This window comes from Fulvia fulva, chromosome 9, assembly GCF_020509005.1.
Source record: "Fulvia fulva chromosome 9, complete sequence".
Classification (NCBI taxonomy): domain Eukaryota; kingdom Fungi; phylum Ascomycota; class Dothideomycetes; order Mycosphaerellales; family Mycosphaerellaceae; genus Fulvia; species Fulvia fulva.
In genome coordinates, this window is record NC_063020.1 from 3,685,063 (window position 1) to 3,702,675 (window position 17,613).

Sequence of the window (17,613 nt, forward strand, 5' to 3'; positions counted from 1 at the left end):
CGTATAGCTCGACTTAGCACAGAATGAATTGCGTGCTGCTTCTTAGCAGACCTAACCTTTTCTACATCACTCTACTTATGCTTCTCCTGATCCTCCTTCATGCCCTGCATAACCCAATAACTATGATGCTTCGCATACTCCACCTGCCCCTCCTTCGTCTTCATCGCCTCCTTCATCTCAAACCGATCCGGCACATGCACCCCCCTCTCCACGGCATCCCTCTTCTGAATCGCCTCCAACCACCTCTGCAGCTCCGGGAACGAACTCGTCTCAATTCCAGCCCATTCTGCCCAGTTAACCCAGCTGAAGCAACAAAGATCTGCGATGGTATACTTCCCACCAACCAGCCAACCCGTCCCTTCTGATTTGAGGCGGTCGTTTAATACGCCGTAGAGTCGCTTTGTTTCGGTCTGGTAGCGTTTGATGGCGTAGTCGTCCTTGTGGGGTGCGTAGCGGTAGAAGTGGTTGGCTTGGCCCTGGATTGGACCAAGGCCGGATTGCATCCAGAAGAGCCACTCGACCATTTCCCAGTACTCATCGGAATCGTATTGGAAGGAAATTTTGTGGTCCTTGTCGTATTTCTCGCACAGGTAGAGTTGAATAGAAGCGCCTTCGAAAATGCGTTTATCCTTCCCGCCGGTCTTGTCGACGATGGCGGGGATGCGGCCGTTTGCTATAGACAGTCAGTAATTGACACAGTCGACGTGGCAAAAGGGAATGTGCTGGTAATTTGGCGGGATTAACGAACGATTGATCTTCAAAAACCACTCCTCCTTCTGTTCATTCTTCGCAATATCAATTTTGTGCACATTGTACTTGAGGCCTTACTCCTCAAGGGTACAGAAGATCTTCTGGCCATTTGGGGTTCCGGCTGTATAGCTTCAATGGGTATTAGTGGGACAGACTTGGTATGCTAGAGGGATCGGACGAAGAGCTTACAGATCGATCTCAACGTTGGAATTCATAGCGCTTGCTCCTTCTTTTGTTTGTAACGATGTCTGTTACTGTCAGTGGAAAGAGCTTTGGTTTTCAAGTTGTTTGTATGTGTTCTTCATGTACCTGATGAACAATCGACGTCATAAGCCTGCTACGCGGAATTGCGATTTCATCCCCAAGCACAATGGCAAATGGTGGATGTGCAAGACGGCGGTATTCTTTACAGCGCTCCCACCAATATTAACATTGTCGTCTCCTGAACAAAACATTCTTGGAAGGCATGAGAGGAAGATTCAATGTTGTCCCCCAAGCGCCCAAATCGTGGCGCATCAACGATAGTATTCGTCTGACAGTATGCTGTAAACGTTCTTCGCTCATATACAATACAGCTGCATGGCGACAGCAGCGCTCCCTCTCCACGAGATCACCTGTTATACATCATCAACCATGCTACCCAAAGTCCGCAGTGGGCGACGCCGTTGCGGCGAGTATTAGCGGCTCAACATTCCATCTCCCATTTCCGCCAATAATCTCCTCTATACTACCTCCGCGAGTTCAGCCATCTGTGAGTCTGGCACCACGCTCTCCTGCTGCTGCTCCCGAGCGCCCTCGCCGTTGGTCTGTTGATCGGGACGGATGAGCTCTTCGTCGCCCTCATTGTGCTTTGAAAGATCGGCGAATCGATCGGTCTTCTCGCCTCCTTCGGGAGTCCATACCTTGTCAGTGAACTTTCCGCGCTTCTGTCCCTCGGCGTGCTTAAAAGCACAGAGTGCGTTGGTGCATGGGTTGTATCTGCACATAATCTTTGCATGCGCGAATGTGCAGCCCGGGGTTGTGCAGTCGGGCCCGTTGCGGCAAGGCATCGCCGTCGGGTGACGGTAAGGACATCTTGGATTGGCGCAATTGGGATAGAACTTGCAGTCGATTGACGACAAGCCACCACCGGCGTGGTGTCCATTACGCAACGCCGGGCTGGGGTGCCGCGCAGTACATTTCGTGTTTGTGCAGGCGACTCTGTGTGTGCAGGTGTCGGTCAGGTCGACTTGTATGTTTGATGTTACTGCTGGCGACTGGTGTGCGAAGGGGCAGGTCGGCACGTTGCAAGTAGTGTTGTACTTGCACGCTGTCGAGAAAGCGTCGGTGCTATGACCATTGTTGCCGTCGATATCCATGCCAGAGCCATTCGGGCCACTTGGTAGAGGGCCATCCGGTAGCTTGCCGTCGACTGCATGGAGTGCTGGGTTCTGGTTGCCGCCTCCACGAGCACCGCCTCTTCCTCTGCCCCTCCCTGCGCCACGCTGTGGATGTCCACCACGTCCAGTCTGTGGGAGGCCACCATTCTGCTGCTGGAGCAATTGCGCGACCATGCTGGCCTGTACCTCCATCATCTGCATGAATTGCATCTGCTGATCGGCACGAATTTGACCGCCGTTCATGAAATTGCCGTTTGCGCCATTCTGGTGACCACCTCGTCCAGTACCCATCACACGCTGCAGCCCGTGAGTAATACTGTTGTTTCTGGGACCTCGCGGCGCACTGTCTCGACCCCGATGTGAATCAATACGTCCAGCACCAACACCTGCTGCGCCCTTTATCCTGGACAGCTTATCGGGAAGGTCGCTAGGTCGGCCCATCGAGTTGTTCAGCTGGCGCATCATGCGGGGTCCACGTCCTCTCTCGTTGCCATTGCGCATTGATCGTGGACCGGTCGGACTGTTGCAATTGTTTGTTAGCTGTTGTTGAAGTTGCATTTGCTGATAATGATTAAAACAAGGCTGCGACTGCCTGCGACAATTGCTGTAGAAGTTGTAGGGGTGAGCAGGATTTACGGCTCTGGCATCATAACCAAAGTCGTCCTCGCTGCCGCTGTAAGAAAAAGTGTTGACATACGGTGCATCTGCAGATGCTGTGGAGTCTTCCATCTGCGCATCCTGCGTTGAAGGTATTTGCTGCAATTGCTGGTCTTGCTGTGGTGCTTCGGCCATCTGCTCCTGCTGTTGCGGTGCTGACAGCTGCTGTACGGTATTGAAGAGCCACTCTGCAAACTGGCCAACTCCAGGGTCGTTCTCGCCGACACCCAGAAGATCACCACCCAGCTCTGACTTGACGCCTGCGACGTCTTTGCCGTTGACGATCATCATGGTGACATATTCTGAGAGTGTCGTGTCGTTCTCCTCGACAACCCAGCCGTTCTCCATGAGCTTTGGCTGGACAGCAGCCTGGATCGCGGTCTGCAGATCGCCGGTGATATCGACTGATGCGGCCATGATGTGTGGTGTCGTCGATTGGGTCGTTATTGTCGGAAGGTGTGTGGAAGGAGAAAGAAAGGTCGGAGGCTCGGCCTCAAAGGTCGCGGCGGGCGCGTCTCTAACAATGACTCGAGGAGCGCGGCCTCAAGATGCGATATGGTCTGCTGCTGGTGGCGATCGGTGGTATTTGTGCGATGAGGTGGTGAAGGTTGCGAATGAGACAATTGCTGATGTCGCGTGTGGTTTGTCTGGAAGTCGCTTTGTGCTTGAGACGTTCCTGCTGCTTCGGTCTGACCCTTGCTAAGTCAGCCGCATGTGGCGCTTCCGCCTTGCAGGGATCAGCTGGCCCGAGCTTAGAAATTTGGGAAAGACCGATGCACCTTGAGGAAAGACCTGTCGCATTGTCTGCTGTGCCTGCGGACGATCGCGCGACAAGATGGCCAAGTCTAAGCAGAAGAAGGTGGCCAAGCGACAGGAAGTCCAGCAGCCGACGCCTCCAGCACAGAATGAGGATGAAAGCGAGGACGAGGCCGAGTCGGATGTGGACATCATCGTAGACGGCGAGCTGGAGAAGGACGAGACGGAAGAAGAGCTTGAACGGTTGGTCTTTGGTGACAGTGTCGGTTTCAGAGAAGGTCTCAAAGATGTGCACATGGAAGACGCCGAGGATGGCGACGAAGATGAGGATGCGACAGGCAGTATGAAAGGCTTGGACGATGCGCAAGTAGGTGGGAATGCACTTTGATGGTCTGAAGCAGAATTGGCCTAACACAGCGTAGCTCTTCTTCACAGACACCGGCGACGACCAAGCACTCTACCAGCCACCTGAGACCGCCTCCGACAACGAAAGCGACGATGGCACGTTACGGTCAAAACAGCCGCCTGCATGGGAAGACAGCGACGATGAACGAACACTGGTCTCACTAGCATCCGTATCTCGGTTGAGGAAGCTACGGCGGACGGAAGCAGAGGATGTCGTCAATGGCAAGGAGTATGCGAAGAGGTTGAGGAAACAATTTGAGCTGTTGAGTCCGGTACCCGAGTGGTCACAGACTGCGCTGCAAAAGCCAGCTAGGAAGAAGAGGCGAATGTCTGGACATGGCTCGTCAGGAGAAGAAGACTCGGATGCAGAGATGGACTCCGACGACGTGCCATCCGCTGCCCCTCTGTCGAAACTGCTGCAGGATGCAGAGTCATTAGTCCGACAAGCAGGCCCTGGTGCGGGCAAGAAGCGTAAGATTCGACCGGAAGTCATCGACATACAACGCCAGAAGGACATTCCAGGAGTGCAGCCTAGCGCGATCACCTCACTGTCCTTTCACCCAACATTGCCCTTGCTACTCTCCTCGGGACCATCCTCGACACTTTACCTCCACCACCTGGCCTCCTCACCACCAGCACCAACGCCAAATCCTCTCCTGACCAGCCTGCACATTCGCGGATCCGAGCTGACGACAACTTCATTCCACCCAACCGACTCTCGCATCTTCCTCTCCGCCCGACGACGCTACTTCCACATCTGGAACCTCCAGACTGGTCGTGTCGAGAAGATCACCCGCGTCTATGGCCAGCAACACGAGCAGAAATCGATGGAACGCTTCAAGCTGTCCCCCGACGGATCTTGTATGGCCCTTCTGGGCTCAACAAAGAAGGGCGGCGGTGTAATCAATATCCTCTCCGCCACCACCCTGCAATGGATCAGCCAAGTCCGAATCGAGTCCCGCGGCGGCATAGCAGAATTCGCCTGGTGGCGAACAGGCGGAGGTCTCTGCATCATCGGCAAGAACGGAGAAGTCACAGAATGGTCCCTCACCGACCAACGCGTAGTAGCACGCTGGCAAGACGAGGGAGCCGTCGGCACCACCACCCTCGCGCTCGGAGGCCGACATGAACTGATCAAATCCCCCATCGGCAACGACAGATGGATCGCAATCGGCAGCAGTTCCGGCATCGTCAATATCTACGACCGACGCGTATGGCTTGAAAATGTCTCTGCGGACACACAACCCATACCAGAACAGCCCAAGCCGACGAAGACGCTTGATCATCTTACGACTCCGACTTCCCATTTGGCGTTCTCGCACGATGGACAAATCCTGGCGATGGCGAGTAAGTGGAAGCGGGATAGTATGAGGTTGGTACATTTGCCCAGTTGTACGGTGTTCAAGAATTGGCCTACGAGCAGTACGCCTCTGGGCAGAATCACAGGTGTGGCGTTTGCGGATGGTGGTGTTGTAGAGGGCAGCGATGCGTATGCTGTTCTCGCGGTGGCGAATGAGCAGGGAAAGATTAGGATTTGGGAGATAAGGTAGTTTTGAATTGTACCGATACTGTAGTATCTGTGCAGAGCTACATGATTCTCGGTGCGGCACGATTGCTACTCTTCATCTACACATGGTCTAACACATGGTACCACTGAAAAGAATCCAATTTCCTGTCCAGCTTCTTGAATGTTCGCCGCACGAAGTCGTCCAGACGAATCACCCTTGCCCCTTTGTCGTGAGCTAGCGCTACACAGCCTTGCAGAACTTTCCAGAGTTCCTGACGGATTCCTTCAAGTCTCGGTCTTCGTTCTGCGACAGTCACTTCAATAGCCCAATAGTTTGTGCCAGTAGCATTGACGAACGTCGCCCTTACGTGCACTTCATTAAACGGGCCAAGATGCATGATCAAGGTCTTCCCACATCGTTCATGAGATATCGTCGTAAACGCATATGGTACAGGCATAGGCGAATCTGGCGTGGAGAGCTCATTATTCCACTTTGCGCATTCGTCTTGGCTGATCCCCAGATCGAGCACGTGGCCTTCGAGTCGCCGGAAGAAGATGGCGAAGGATTTACTCGCCGCCTGGACTTCCGCGTCGCTTCGTCCTGGCGAGTACTTTACACCAAGTCTGGCATACTCCAGGCTCTGTGGGACTTCATCTAATGTGTAAGGATCGATAGTACGAGGCGGTATCTGAGGACTCTTCCGCGCGGGCTGCCTGTACAGTAACTCGGCTGGACGCCTGGCCTGGGTAGAAGTATGATGGTCCGCAACGTCCGGTGAGATTCCCGCTGGACACGAGAACATTGTGAAGGTAAACCTTGACGAAGTCATTGCCATTCGAGGCTTGCTCAGGACTTGTGAGTGCTTCTGACGACCGCAGGACATGATTCGTTGTCTCACCAGCTTCTGGTTTGACTCTTCGAGGTACTGGCTAATTTTCCACCAGTCTGTCTCTTTACACGCCGACTTGCGACCGAACGTAAATTGCGTGCCAACATATTGTCGAAGCTGCAGAATATAGACCATAGATGGATGTCGTGATGACGAACAGTCGAGGATGGCGGCATAGTGTTGACAGTTGCGACTGAGATCCTCTGCGATATTTGGGGGAAGGAAGACAGAGGCAAAGTGAGCGCGTGCCTGATATGGCCTGGCAAGACTACGCTGGTGTACAGACCACGGATTCCTCGAAGCCCTTAAGGGTCGAGTGAGCTTGAACAAACGCAGCTCAATCTCAAGTCCGCGGTTGTTGATTTCGTAAGCTGAACATTCTGGGAGTATGGCAGGAACGACGTAGTTTCTGATGGAGAAGCAGTCCGGGGAGGGCGCCAGGCAGTGCGCTCGTGACATGTCTTGGTGCCTCAGACCAGTGTGCGGCCAGGTTCATGCAAACACAGACTGGTCTGCAGATCCCGTGATGATTTCCTTCTGTAGCCTCTTGAATGCCGACTGGCCACCCTCTCCATAGTGCAAAGGGAGGATCATGTCGAACATGCCGAGAAGGGAATAAGCTTTGTCTTCGGGTCGTGTAGTCACTCGTCCAGCTGCCCAGGATAGGCGTTGTGCTAGGCTGTATTCGCGAAGCGCAGAGGACTTGCGGCGATTGACTGTGGCCAACAGATCAACATCGACACCGGTCACCTTAGCTAGGACCTCGACCTCATCAGCGTGGCCGGAACCTGGACAAAGGTACTCCCAACAGCTGTTGCAGATTTGCACATTTTGTGGTGCGATGAGCTCTTGTAGCGTCCATCCACGTCTGATTCAGGTGCATCCTCGTAGTGCTTGCTCAAGCGCAGCTAGAAACGAAGTCGATTGAGGCCCGGGTACTGTATCCAGATCTGCTTCGAGCTCGACGTCTGACAGATATACGTAGCAGACGGATGAGCTTTGGTACCATTGAAACATACAGTTGACCGCCTCGGTCAGCTCGGTAGGATCCGTCTGATCGATGCAGCATGTGTCGACCCACACGTATTCGATGGCATCACAGCCTGTGTCGACGAGAAATCTGGTTGTCCTTACGGGCTCGCTCGATCAGGCCTTTGATCTTCCGCCAACCTGGCTTTCCTTCGTAGCCGCTGGTATCTCGTCTCTCAAGATTCTGAAACGTAACTTCCTGGCTGTTGGGCGTCATCCATGTGTGCGAAAGAATGGCGTACTTTGGGAAGGGTTCATGAGATGGCACCTCTTGAAAGGCAAGATCGGTAACGCGCAGAAGGCGCATGAGTGCTTGTCCAAACCTCTTCCACGGCCGATTAGAGTTGCACTTTCAATCCTGTCACTTCCAAAGGCAGGCAAAAGGGCGACAGGAACACCATGAAAGCCCTCTTAAACCCTGGCTAAGCGCGGTATCGTGGCATCCGAAGACGTAGTTTGCACTATCAATGCTGGATATGCCTCTTTCTCGACCTTGCGAACGCCAGTCAGACAGGTGGGCCATGATCGGAAGTGGACGAAGGCTCTACACACACACCTCTATTGCTCGATCGTCACTGACTGCTTTCGCAGGGCCTGCTTCGCTGCTTTGACCACGAGATTGATTGCAGATCACGGTGTTGTAGGGCTTGACAGTGCAGTCCTCAGGCCTCGAAACACTTTCGGTACTGGTCAACAGGCTCCTTTAGACCTCCGGCTGGCCAGAACAAGGAACAGAGTGGGTTACAATCGAAGCTGAAGGTTGACTGCACGATGTCGGAAGCTGAAGTTGGCGGGATGTGATGCGCGGCGGCTAATCAGCCCACCTTTGTGTAACCATGCTGGTTGTGCCTGTGGATGGCGGCTGAAGAGATCATATCTTCGTTTTCATTACTATCATAAAACTACAGCAGAGTAAAAGAACGCCAATGGTATCTCAGCGTCATCTCCCATCCAAAACTCCTCGCTAAGATGACACTTTTCGCCCCAAACTCGCCACTCCACCTGGAGTCTCCCATGACAGAGCGGATCGAAGTAACATATTCTCTCCTGGTGATATGCCTCGCGATATTGTACGCCTCCTTTCCTTACTGGTCGCGGTTGTTCATTACCTTACCAGCCTGCACTGCCTGCATCTTGCTATGCCAGCCCGGCGCCGGCTGGAACTTGCGCACGATTCGGGTCTCGTCGAGACTGTAGCCAGGAATGCGAATGCCGTAGTTGCGCTCAAGCACCATCTGAATGTCGCGAATGTCGAGAGTCTGGTTAGAACGAAGCTTGGCCAGGCGGCATGCTGAGGTGATGACGTCGTCGACGAAGTTGTCCGCGACTTGGAGCATGGACTCTTCGACCTCGGGAGAGAGGACAGAGGACGACTCGCTCTCGTTGATGGAAGGTGGTGCAGCGCCAGTGACCTGGCGGACGAGTTCGTCGAGCTTGCGCTTGCTAAGGACGCGATCGCCCTCTCCCTCGAGCGTGTATGGTGGCGCGCGCTGGATTCCTGGTTGATACATCATGCCGGGAGTGGCCAACGTAGGTCGAGATGGAGGCCCTGGGACGGGTTGCTGTGCGCGTGGGTCGAGGGCAAGGGTTTTCGGGATCGGAAACTTGGTGTTGGTGCTGTTACCCTGAGTTGGTTGGAGATTAGGATAGCTACCCGTGGGGGTGTTCTGTTGAGTGGCGGATTGCGGCTGAGGGTTGAAGGGCAGGCCGTTTGGCATCTGCTGCGGCACCTGCTGGCCTTGCACTTGATTCTGTCGCGCTGCATCTGCAGCCTGCGACATGGCTTGATTGTGTGTAAGCGCTTGAGGACGCTGAGGCGCTTGAGAAGCACTGTTTGGCATAGCGGAAGCTGGGGTACCTTGCTGCTGCTGTCCGACTTGGGTGGGCGTCTGCATGTGCTGGGCGTTGGTGTTGATCTGTGGTCGAGGTTGCTGGTTGGGAGGTTGCTGCATGTTTGGCGGGAAGTTTGGCGGTTGCGCAGCAGATTGGGGCGTCCGCTGTTGCTGCTGAAGTTGAGGCTGTGCGGGCTGCTGCTGCGCCATGTTTTGTTGTGAAGGCGCGTGTTGTTGGTTCTGGTTTCCTTGTGGCGTCTGCTGGAAACTTCCTTGAACTTGCGGCGGAGAAGGTGAATTGGCCGCATTCACTGGTTTTACATCATTTGGTGGCTGCTGGAGTTGCGGCTGTTGCGGCGGACCGTTGTGAGCTTGTTGTCCCTGTTGCGTGACAGGTCGCGCGGAATTCGCGTTGTTGGCGTTATTAATGTGCTGCTGGACACCAGCAATATTGCCTTGCTCGGCGAGTTGCTTCCAGCGCATCCACTTGCTATTCGCGGCATCAAGAGCCTCCTTGGCGGTCATATATCCTTGCTGCATGCTCTCCGGCACAGGCTGATTACTCTTCTGCATTGTCGCCACCTGGGTAATGATCGGACGAGCTCGAGTCATTATATTCTCTCTGTTCTGCAAGAGATTCACGCCCATCCTCCGCCACTGGTCCTTCAGCATCTGGAACTGCTGATCTGACATTCCCTGTGGATGGACTATGTTCGTGGAATCCAGCTCATTCTTGATCTTCTGCTGCGCCGCTTGGGCATTCTGCTGCTGTTGAGGATTTGGCTGTTGGCCTTGCTGGCCAGCTGGCTTCAGCTGTACAGCAGCTCTCGCTTGGACGTTCTGCATTGCCTGCTGTTGTTGCTGTTGGAAGTTCATCTGCGGTTGTTGCTGCGGCTGGCCTTGCTGTTGTTGGCCCCCTCCTGGCTGCTGCTGTTGCTGCGGCGGGTGAGGTCTTTGTTGGCCTGCAGCTGAGCCTGGTCGTTGTCCTCGGAGCTGCGCCATGAGCTTCTGACTGGCAACGCGGATCTTGCCCTCGGCGTCTTGCCTCTCCCTGCTCTCCGGAGCATTGTTCTCAACGATGTGCCAAAGTGAGGCCAGGCCTTGCTTGTACTGGGTCTTGACTTGATCGGTGAGGTTGGGCAGGGCGTCGATCTGGTTGGGCTTGATCATTGGCACCTGGATCGGAGGCGCCTGCTGTTGCTGTTGCTGTTGCTGTTGCTGTTGCTGTTGCTGTTGCTGTTGCTGTTGCTGGTTGGGGGCTGCCATGTCGTCGATGACGGATGGGCACGAATGCCGAAAGAATGTTCGCGCGGTTGGTGATGGCGCACGTGTGCCTGTGTATCGAATCGATGGGTTGTGTAAGGATACGTTTCGTTTCGTGTCGCAAGACGATGCTGGCTGGACTGGCGTGGTGAGGGTGGTGGATGGTGGGTGGTGGCAGTGGAGGGGAAACAGTGAGATGTTTCAGGTGGATCAGAAGCCGCTGATCACTTGTGAAGGCGCACTGCTAAAAGTGAGGGAAATGCAGTGGTATGCAGCGAGCATATGCACGTGTGACATAGAACTAGACATCCACGCGCAGTGAAGTCGGTGACGTGAAAGCTGCCAGGTGTCTCCGCAAAATGTGTGGTCAAAGCGCATGCTTGTACTTGGTGCTTTACCTACTACTAGATACAGACACTCCTTCTTGCAGAGCAGCAGAGACCAACATCATACACAAACATCTTCGCTGCACACGACTGCAGCTCCAATTTCGCATCCTATGGACGACAGCCAAATGCTACATCGAGGCCAAGCGTGATATCGCGGTCACATGGAACAACGTCCAGCCTCGACTAACATCTCCAGGGGTCATGGAACTATCGCAGTGTTGGTAAGCAGGAGTAAATAGTAAGACAAATAGTAATAGTAAATAGTAAATAGTGATTACTATTCTCTCACTATATACCATTCACTCTAGTATCTCAGACAGATTTATAGTATAGTATATAGTTCTTATAACCTATATTATCCGACTTTACCCTTTCGAGTACTAAAAAGCTCGCTTTAGTAACTTAAGTAGGTATAGCAGCACGACAGGGGCTGTAAGATCTCTATACTAGACTATACTCTTACTATTTACTATTAACGTGCTTTACTACCGAGCGGGCTATACTACCGAGCGGGCCACTTTTACTAAGAACTATACCACTTCGACAGATATAGCTATATAACCACTATTATAGCGTGTATTGTCTTCAAACAAGGCCAAACTGACCTTAGCTATCTAGGCTACGAAACGCGACGTAATAATTACGAATCGACTTACTATAAAGGTATATAACGCGTCTTGAACTATACTAGGGTATCGATTGAATAGACGACCTCCTCGGGGTGACTACGAGCCCAATTCGAAGAAGCTTATAGAGCTAGAAGAGAGGGTGATACTTAAGTATATACTCGAGCTAGATCTTAGAGGTTTCCCGCTATTAAAGGCTAGTATACGAGTAATAGCCGATTTATTACTATAAGAGAAGGGTCTTAAGCCCGCTAGTCTTAATTGAACAGACAGGTTCATTAGGCGGCATCGTGAGCTAAAGGTTCGTATAACACGTAGATACAATCGTTAGCGAGCCCTAATAGAAGATCTAGACGTTATCGAGAAGTAGTTCTTACTTATACGTAATATAAAGGAGAAGTATAGTATCCTTAACTAGGACACCTATAACTTCGACGAGACAGGGTTTATAATAGGTGTCATTACGTCTTAGAGCGTCGTTACGGGTTCAGAAAGGCGTAGTAGAAAGAGGAAGGTCGTTTAATAGGGCAATAGAGAGGGAGTAGAGAGATAGCGTATTAGATAGCTCTTATACGAAGCGAGATTAGTAAGCTACGTAAGTCTAACAAGGCCCTTATATAGCGGAAAGCACGAAAGCGCAAGTACATTTAGTCTAGAGGGTTTTTAACCTTCGATAAGACGTCGTAATTAATACCTCTAGAGGATACTAGGAGGCAGGAAGTAAGTAGAGAGTCGCTAGATAGTGTTCGGCTAGTACTAAGGCTACGACGCTATAAGTAATATAGCGAGTCGGGGCATAACGTACGTACCTATTAAGTAGACTCGCTAGATAGCAAAGAATCTGAAGAGGAATTATCCTCCTAGTAACGATTCTATAGGATGTCGTCGTATTAAGATACCGTCGTAATTAAAGTAGAAGTAGTATAGTTCTTAGCAAAAGTAGCCCGCGCGGTAGTATAGCCCGCTCGGTAGTAAAGTACGTTACTATTACTTAAGAATAGTAATACTATAGTAAGAGTAAGAGTAATAGTTATACTTAAAGAACTTCTTTTTAGAGCTAATAGGATAATAAAGAATAAGTATAGTATATAGTATAAGTTATAGTTAACTTAGTATATATATTTATACTAATATACTAAGAGTAAAGTATAGTATATAAGCTTTGTTTACTATTAAGATATAGCATCTTAAAGGGAGTTAATCATTAGGAAGTGATCTAGTAGCCTAAGGTATCTACAATAACTTAGCTTATAGGGAGATACCTTCTCTCCCCTTTAGCTTAGATAGACATCTAATATAGTTAATCAATATATTAGTTCCTATTAAACAGATACGGGTAGATAGTAGCGGAGTAGAGTAAGAGATCAATCTTTAACTAACTAATAGTACGAGCATATAGCAATATATTAGGAACTAATATGTTGATTATGTTAGATATCTATCTAAGCTAAAGGGGAGAGAAGGTATCTCCCTACAAGCTGAGTTATCGTAGATACCTTAGGCTACTAGATCACTTCCTAATTATTGACTCCCTTTAAGATGCTACATCTTAATACTCCTACTTATCTCGTATAGGAGGTTATAGTCTGCTCACTTCCTGTCAATAGTACTTAGACCTTTTTATGACAGGTTTAGCTAGCTTATAAACCTCTAGAAGTGTGGACTAGTCTTTGGTTTTGTAAACCCGTCTACAACTATCTTAGAGGTTAGGGTGTACTTAACAGCAATAAGCCTCCTCTACTAAAGTTTCCTAATAGCGTTATAGGCAATGTCAATGTGCTTCGACTTGTTATAAATATATACATCTTTTACTAGGGTAAGGGCAGCTTGATTGTCACCTCTTAATTAGACTGGTCTTAAATTTGATACAGTCTCCTAGTTTCTAGTGATTCTTAGTTAATAGGAACAGTCTCCTACTAACTCTAGACAATCAATTTCTCTTAGTAGTGAAGCTAGGAATTAGGACTGCTTTGTATATATATTTATAGCTATATATTTAGCCTCTATTATAGATGTCGCTACAGACTTTTGCTTCTTGCTCATCTAAGAAACTGGTGCCCTACAGAGGAAGAAGACATACCTAAGGATTAAGACTCTATCTACTTTGTCTATTACATAATTAGAATTATAGTATCTAATAAGGTGTCCTTTTCTAGACTTTAAGAACTAAAGTCCTAGATTAGGGTATGATCTTAGGTACCTAGTGATCTTCTTTAAAGCCTTTATATAGTAGGTAGATAGGTCACTCACAAATGAGCTCATCCTTCCTAGGGCAAAAGCAATGTCTAGCCTTGTAATTGTTGCTAGCTACATCTAAGTACTATTGATACTCTAATACTCTGCCTTGTCACACCTCTTAGCTATATAGCTTGAAGGTTTAAGGGCCTTATAGCTGTCTATAGGTAAGTGTGTAGGTGCTGCCTTCTTATAGTTTATTCCTATCTTAGCTAGGCTGTCCCTAATAAAGTGTCCTTAGTCAAGTTTTAGGATTCCTCTCTTCCTGTCCCTTATAACTCTTATACTAAGGATCTTTTTAGGTTCACCTAGATCTTTGATCTTGAAGATCTTGCCAAGTTCTCTTTTAAACTAGAGAACATCTATCAACTTTAGTATAGCAATTAGAATGTTATCTCTGTATATATAAGGATTATAATCTCCCTCTTCTTATAGATAAGTAGGCATAGATCTACTTCTAACTATGTGAATCTAATCTCTCTAAGCTTTGACATATAGAGTTGATTCCAATCTCTAGCTACTTACTTAAGTCTATACAAGCTTTTAAGGATTTTGAACACTATGTTTAGTAGAAGCTCAACTCCTAGTAGTAGTAACATAAAGATGTCTTTATAGAGGGTGCTTTCTGTGAATGTATTGTTCATATCCACTTAGTAAAGATAAAGATCCTTCTTATACATAATAGCTATAAACACCCTAAGGGGGTCCTATCTTACTATAGGTGTAAATGTCTCTATAAAGTCAACACTAAACTTTTATAAGAAGCCCCTTATAACTAGTCTAGCCTTGAACTTTTCAATAGCTCTACTAATGCTTCTCTTAATATTAAAGACCTATCTTAATATAACCAGATTTGCTCCTTTTAGTAGAACAGAATTTTCCTAGGTGTTGTTACTCTATAGAGTATCTAGTTCCTTTTGGATTGCTTCCTTCTAAAGATGTCCCCATTTCTTATTATTTATAGCATCCTTATAGGATTTTGGAATTAGGACCTCTTGCTTATATATAATAGCTTCTATAGTTACTACAAAGGCCATTTCCTTAACTTCTTCTAGGAATTCGCTATCCTATAGTATTGAACTGTCTACTGATTATATAGCTATACAGAAAGCTTAGTAAAAAGTAGTAAGGTTTTCTAAGAGGTCTATTGCTTCTCCTACTTTAGTAGTTAGTTCGGGCTTAGGGACTATAGATTTTAGGGCTTTCTATTTCATATTATAGCCCTCAACATCATAGTTAGCCTTTCTCTTTCTAAGGGATGATTTAGGGACCGTTACTTATAACCTAGTAACGTCTATTTCCTAGGGATCTAGGGAGCTTCTCTTAATTAGCTAATCGATTTTCTGAAATTCCCCTACGTTCTCCGGAGGTTAGGAAAGTTATATAAACAGCTTTCTCGGCTAAGCGACTTTAGGGCTCTTAATTGGCTAATCTATTTCGGGGGTGCTCTAATAGACGCCTAAATAGTAGGTAGATTGTCCTAAGGATACGTTCTTCCTCGGCCTTCCTAAGGGCTTCCTAGCTAGTGCACTGCTTAGTAGATTTAATGTTAGAACATTGAGACCTATATTACCTCTAGCTAGTCCTTAAAGAAGTCTATATATATGTGTTGTTTAATAGCTCTTATGTCTAGTTCCTAAAAGAGCTAGGCTTTAGCTATGTTTTTAATATACCTAATAAACACTACTTCTTTACCCCTATTTATTAGCTTGTCACTTCTTATCTATTAAGGTTAGGATCTTATGTCTATATAGATAATAGCTTTATATCGCTAAACTTTCAAATAGTTGATGGTCGGTTTGATACTATCAAAAGCCTTATCTAGTAAAACCTTGAACCTATCGTAATCTAGGCCATTTAGTAGTTTGTTCCTTATATAAGTTTGGGCCTCTAGTGCTTTAGGCTAAAATTCAACCGGCATTTTAGCCTCTTTAAGCATTGCCCTTATAGAGTCCTCTAAGGTTTGTATTGACCTCTTAACTGATCCATTCTATAGAGAGTTGTATGTCTTAGTCGGCTCGAGCCTAATACCTCAATTCTTCTCCTACTACTTCACTAATATAATAAGTTCTTTTATATTGTTAAGTCTTACTGCTTTTAGCTACGCTAATGATTTCCTTTCTACTTTAATCTTCTAGTTCTAGAGAGCAACTAGAGCATCTTCTCTTTTCCTAAGAGGAAAGGTCTACTTCTTCCTAGAGAAGTTGTTAACAATCTTAAGCTAGTATTTGAATCCTAGTCTTAAGATTGGTAGTGGGCTATATATATTAATAGATATAAGGCCAAGTCTTTTAGGTCTTCTCTCTATAACTTTGCCTTTGTACTTCTTCATCTTTGCTATTAAACATACTCTGCACTAGTAAAAGCTATCCTTAGGGATAGGAATAGGTTCTTTTAAGTCTATTACCTTATAAAGATTCTAGAGCAAATTCTTCCTAAAGTGTACAAATCTTCTATACTAAAGCTCCTACTACTTCAGGTCGGTCTCTAATTAAGCAGTCATAAAGGCATTCTCTATTAGTGGTGCATATAATGAGTAATGTGCCCGTTCTTATAGGAGAGGAGAAATCTTTTTCATAAATAGAACCCCCTAAGGAGCTTTATCTAGACAACAGTCTCACTAGAGGGGGAAATAAGAGAAAATGATAGAGGTTATATACTAAACTGCTTACTAACCTAGTTCTTTAAAACTAGGTTCACTCCTAGCTTAGGTATAAGCAGGACATCTTCTAAAACAACTTTTCTACTAGCTCTCCTACTTATCTATACATTCCTAATATAAGTGGCTAATAAAAGCCTACCTCCTACTTTGATCCATTTCTTCCTTATTAAGGGAGTTCTAGATCTAAAGAGGCAGCTTTAGTCAGTTATATAGGATGAAGTATAGGAGTTAAGTAACTACTCTAACGAGGGGAACTTACCTTAGACTTCTATAGTTAAGTAAGCCACTTTATTATACTCATTATTATTAGACATTGTCTCTAGAGATGAGCTGCATAAGTCACGTGACTATTAGGCGCAAAAACCTTTTCTAGTCTTCTTTGCTTTAGAGGTATAAGACTAGGCCTAGTTCTTCTAGAGTGACAGCATGTTAGAGCTAAGTTTCTTCACCATTTTCTTAAGTTCTTCTATAGAGGACTTCTCTCTTAGTATCCTCCTTGAAGTGGGTAGTAGAGTTCTCTTCTTCTTGGTATGTATTATATTCTAGGAAGATAGTGGTTAGGAATAAGATCTAAGGACCTTTCTTGCCTTAGGCAAACTAGAGCAGTCCTTAATCAGATGATCCTTCTTATAGAGAAGGTAGGAGAGTGGTCTTGCTATACCTAAGGGCTTGACCTAGGTAGCTACTATGCTATACTTAGCCTTAGAGGGATCTAACCTAGCTTCTTAAGCTTTAAGGATCTTTAAGGTCCTTTTATAATCTATCTTTAGCTGAGCTATAATAGTATCCCTAGCTATATAGTAGTTAGGTAGTTGTGAGCTTAAGAGCTAGGTCATCGTTATATTAGCTTTCCTATAATACTGACCCTCTAGGTCAATATTAGCAATCCTTTTTCTAAGAGAAACTAGGTGTGTCTATACAGATCTAATAGTGAACTCTTTACTTATCTTAAAGGTCACAAATTGCTTTGTGAGCTTATATACATAGGTTAGTAGCACCTAGCTATACTTGTTCTAGAGATACACCCACTTCTTCGTAGCTCTTCTAGATTTATATAAGCCCTTAAGCTCAAATTCATCTTCTTCTATAATCCTACTAAGGATACTGAAGTTGTACACTATATTATATCTTGTCTATGTTAGCGTATTAAGGATCTCTTTGGTTATAGCCTCTTCTTAGAGTTTTAGAGTCTTGCCCTTAATGTTGTTAAAAGACACTTCTATTAGGTTATCA

The 17,613-nt window shown here is 47.4% G+C and overlaps 7 protein-coding genes across 7 annotated transcripts; 2 read left to right on the plus strand and 5 right to left on the minus strand.

Annotated features, from left to right (window-relative positions):
- Positions 1-71: 71 nt before the first annotated feature.
- On the minus strand, positions 72-859 carry CLAFUR5_09745 (Disulfide-bond oxidoreductase; the record flags this gene model as incomplete). Its single annotated transcript, XM_047908893.1, has 2 exons — positions 72-673; positions 829-859. The coding sequence occupies 2 exons, from the start codon at positions 857-859 to the stop codon at positions 72-74; spliced, it is 633 nt and encodes a 210-aa protein (XP_047765937.1).
- A 613-nt stretch (positions 860-1,472) lies between these two features.
- CLAFUR5_09746 (Nuclear polyadenylated RNA-binding protein NAB2) lies at positions 1,473-3,203 on the minus strand (the record flags this gene model as incomplete). The annotated part of the gene is made up of 2 exons (XM_047908894.1): positions 1,473-2,649; positions 2,827-3,203. The coding sequence occupies 2 exons, from the start codon at positions 3,201-3,203 to the stop codon at positions 1,473-1,475; spliced, it is 1,554 nt and encodes a 517-aa protein (XP_047765935.1).
- Positions 3,204-3,621: 418 nt separating this feature from the next.
- CLAFUR5_09747 (putative U3 small nucleolar RNA-associated protein 18) lies at positions 3,622-5,497 on the plus strand (the record flags this gene model as incomplete). Its single annotated transcript, XM_047908895.1, has 2 exons — positions 3,622-3,909; positions 3,965-5,497. The coding sequence occupies 2 exons, from the start codon at positions 3,622-3,624 to the stop codon at positions 5,495-5,497; spliced, it is 1,821 nt and encodes a 606-aa protein (XP_047766782.1).
- A 76-nt stretch (positions 5,498-5,573) lies between these two features.
- Positions 5,574-6,479, minus strand: CLAFUR5_09748 (uncharacterized protein; the record flags this gene model as incomplete). The annotated part of the gene is made up of 1 exon (XM_047908896.1): positions 5,574-6,479. The coding sequence occupies one exon, from the start codon at positions 6,477-6,479 to the stop codon at positions 5,574-5,576; it is 906 nt and encodes a 301-aa protein (XP_047765929.1).
- A 738-nt stretch (positions 6,480-7,217) lies between these two features.
- On the minus strand, positions 7,218-7,680 carry CLAFUR5_09749 (Vegetative incompatibility protein HET-E-1; the record flags this gene model as incomplete). Its single annotated transcript, XM_047908897.1, has 2 exons — positions 7,218-7,447; positions 7,479-7,680. The coding sequence occupies 2 exons, from the start codon at positions 7,678-7,680 to the stop codon at positions 7,218-7,220; spliced, it is 432 nt and encodes a 143-aa protein (XP_047765930.1).
- Positions 7,681-8,458: 778 nt separating this feature from the next.
- Positions 8,459-10,471, minus strand: CLAFUR5_09750 (Transcription initiation factor TFIID subunit 12; the record flags this gene model as incomplete). Its single annotated transcript, XM_047908898.1, has 1 exon — positions 8,459-10,471. One exon carries the CDS (start codon positions 10,469-10,471, stop codon positions 8,459-8,461), a length of 2,013 nt encoding a protein of 670 aa, XP_047766429.1.
- Positions 10,472-10,827: 356 nt separating this feature from the next.
- CLAFUR5_20085 (uncharacterized protein) lies at positions 10,828-11,082 on the plus strand (the record flags this gene model as incomplete). Its single annotated transcript, XM_059462929.1, has 1 exon — positions 10,828-11,082. The coding sequence occupies one exon, from the start codon at positions 10,828-10,830 to the stop codon at positions 11,080-11,082; it is 255 nt and encodes an 84-aa protein (XP_059319120.1).
- Positions 11,083-17,613: the final 6,531 nt, after the last annotated feature.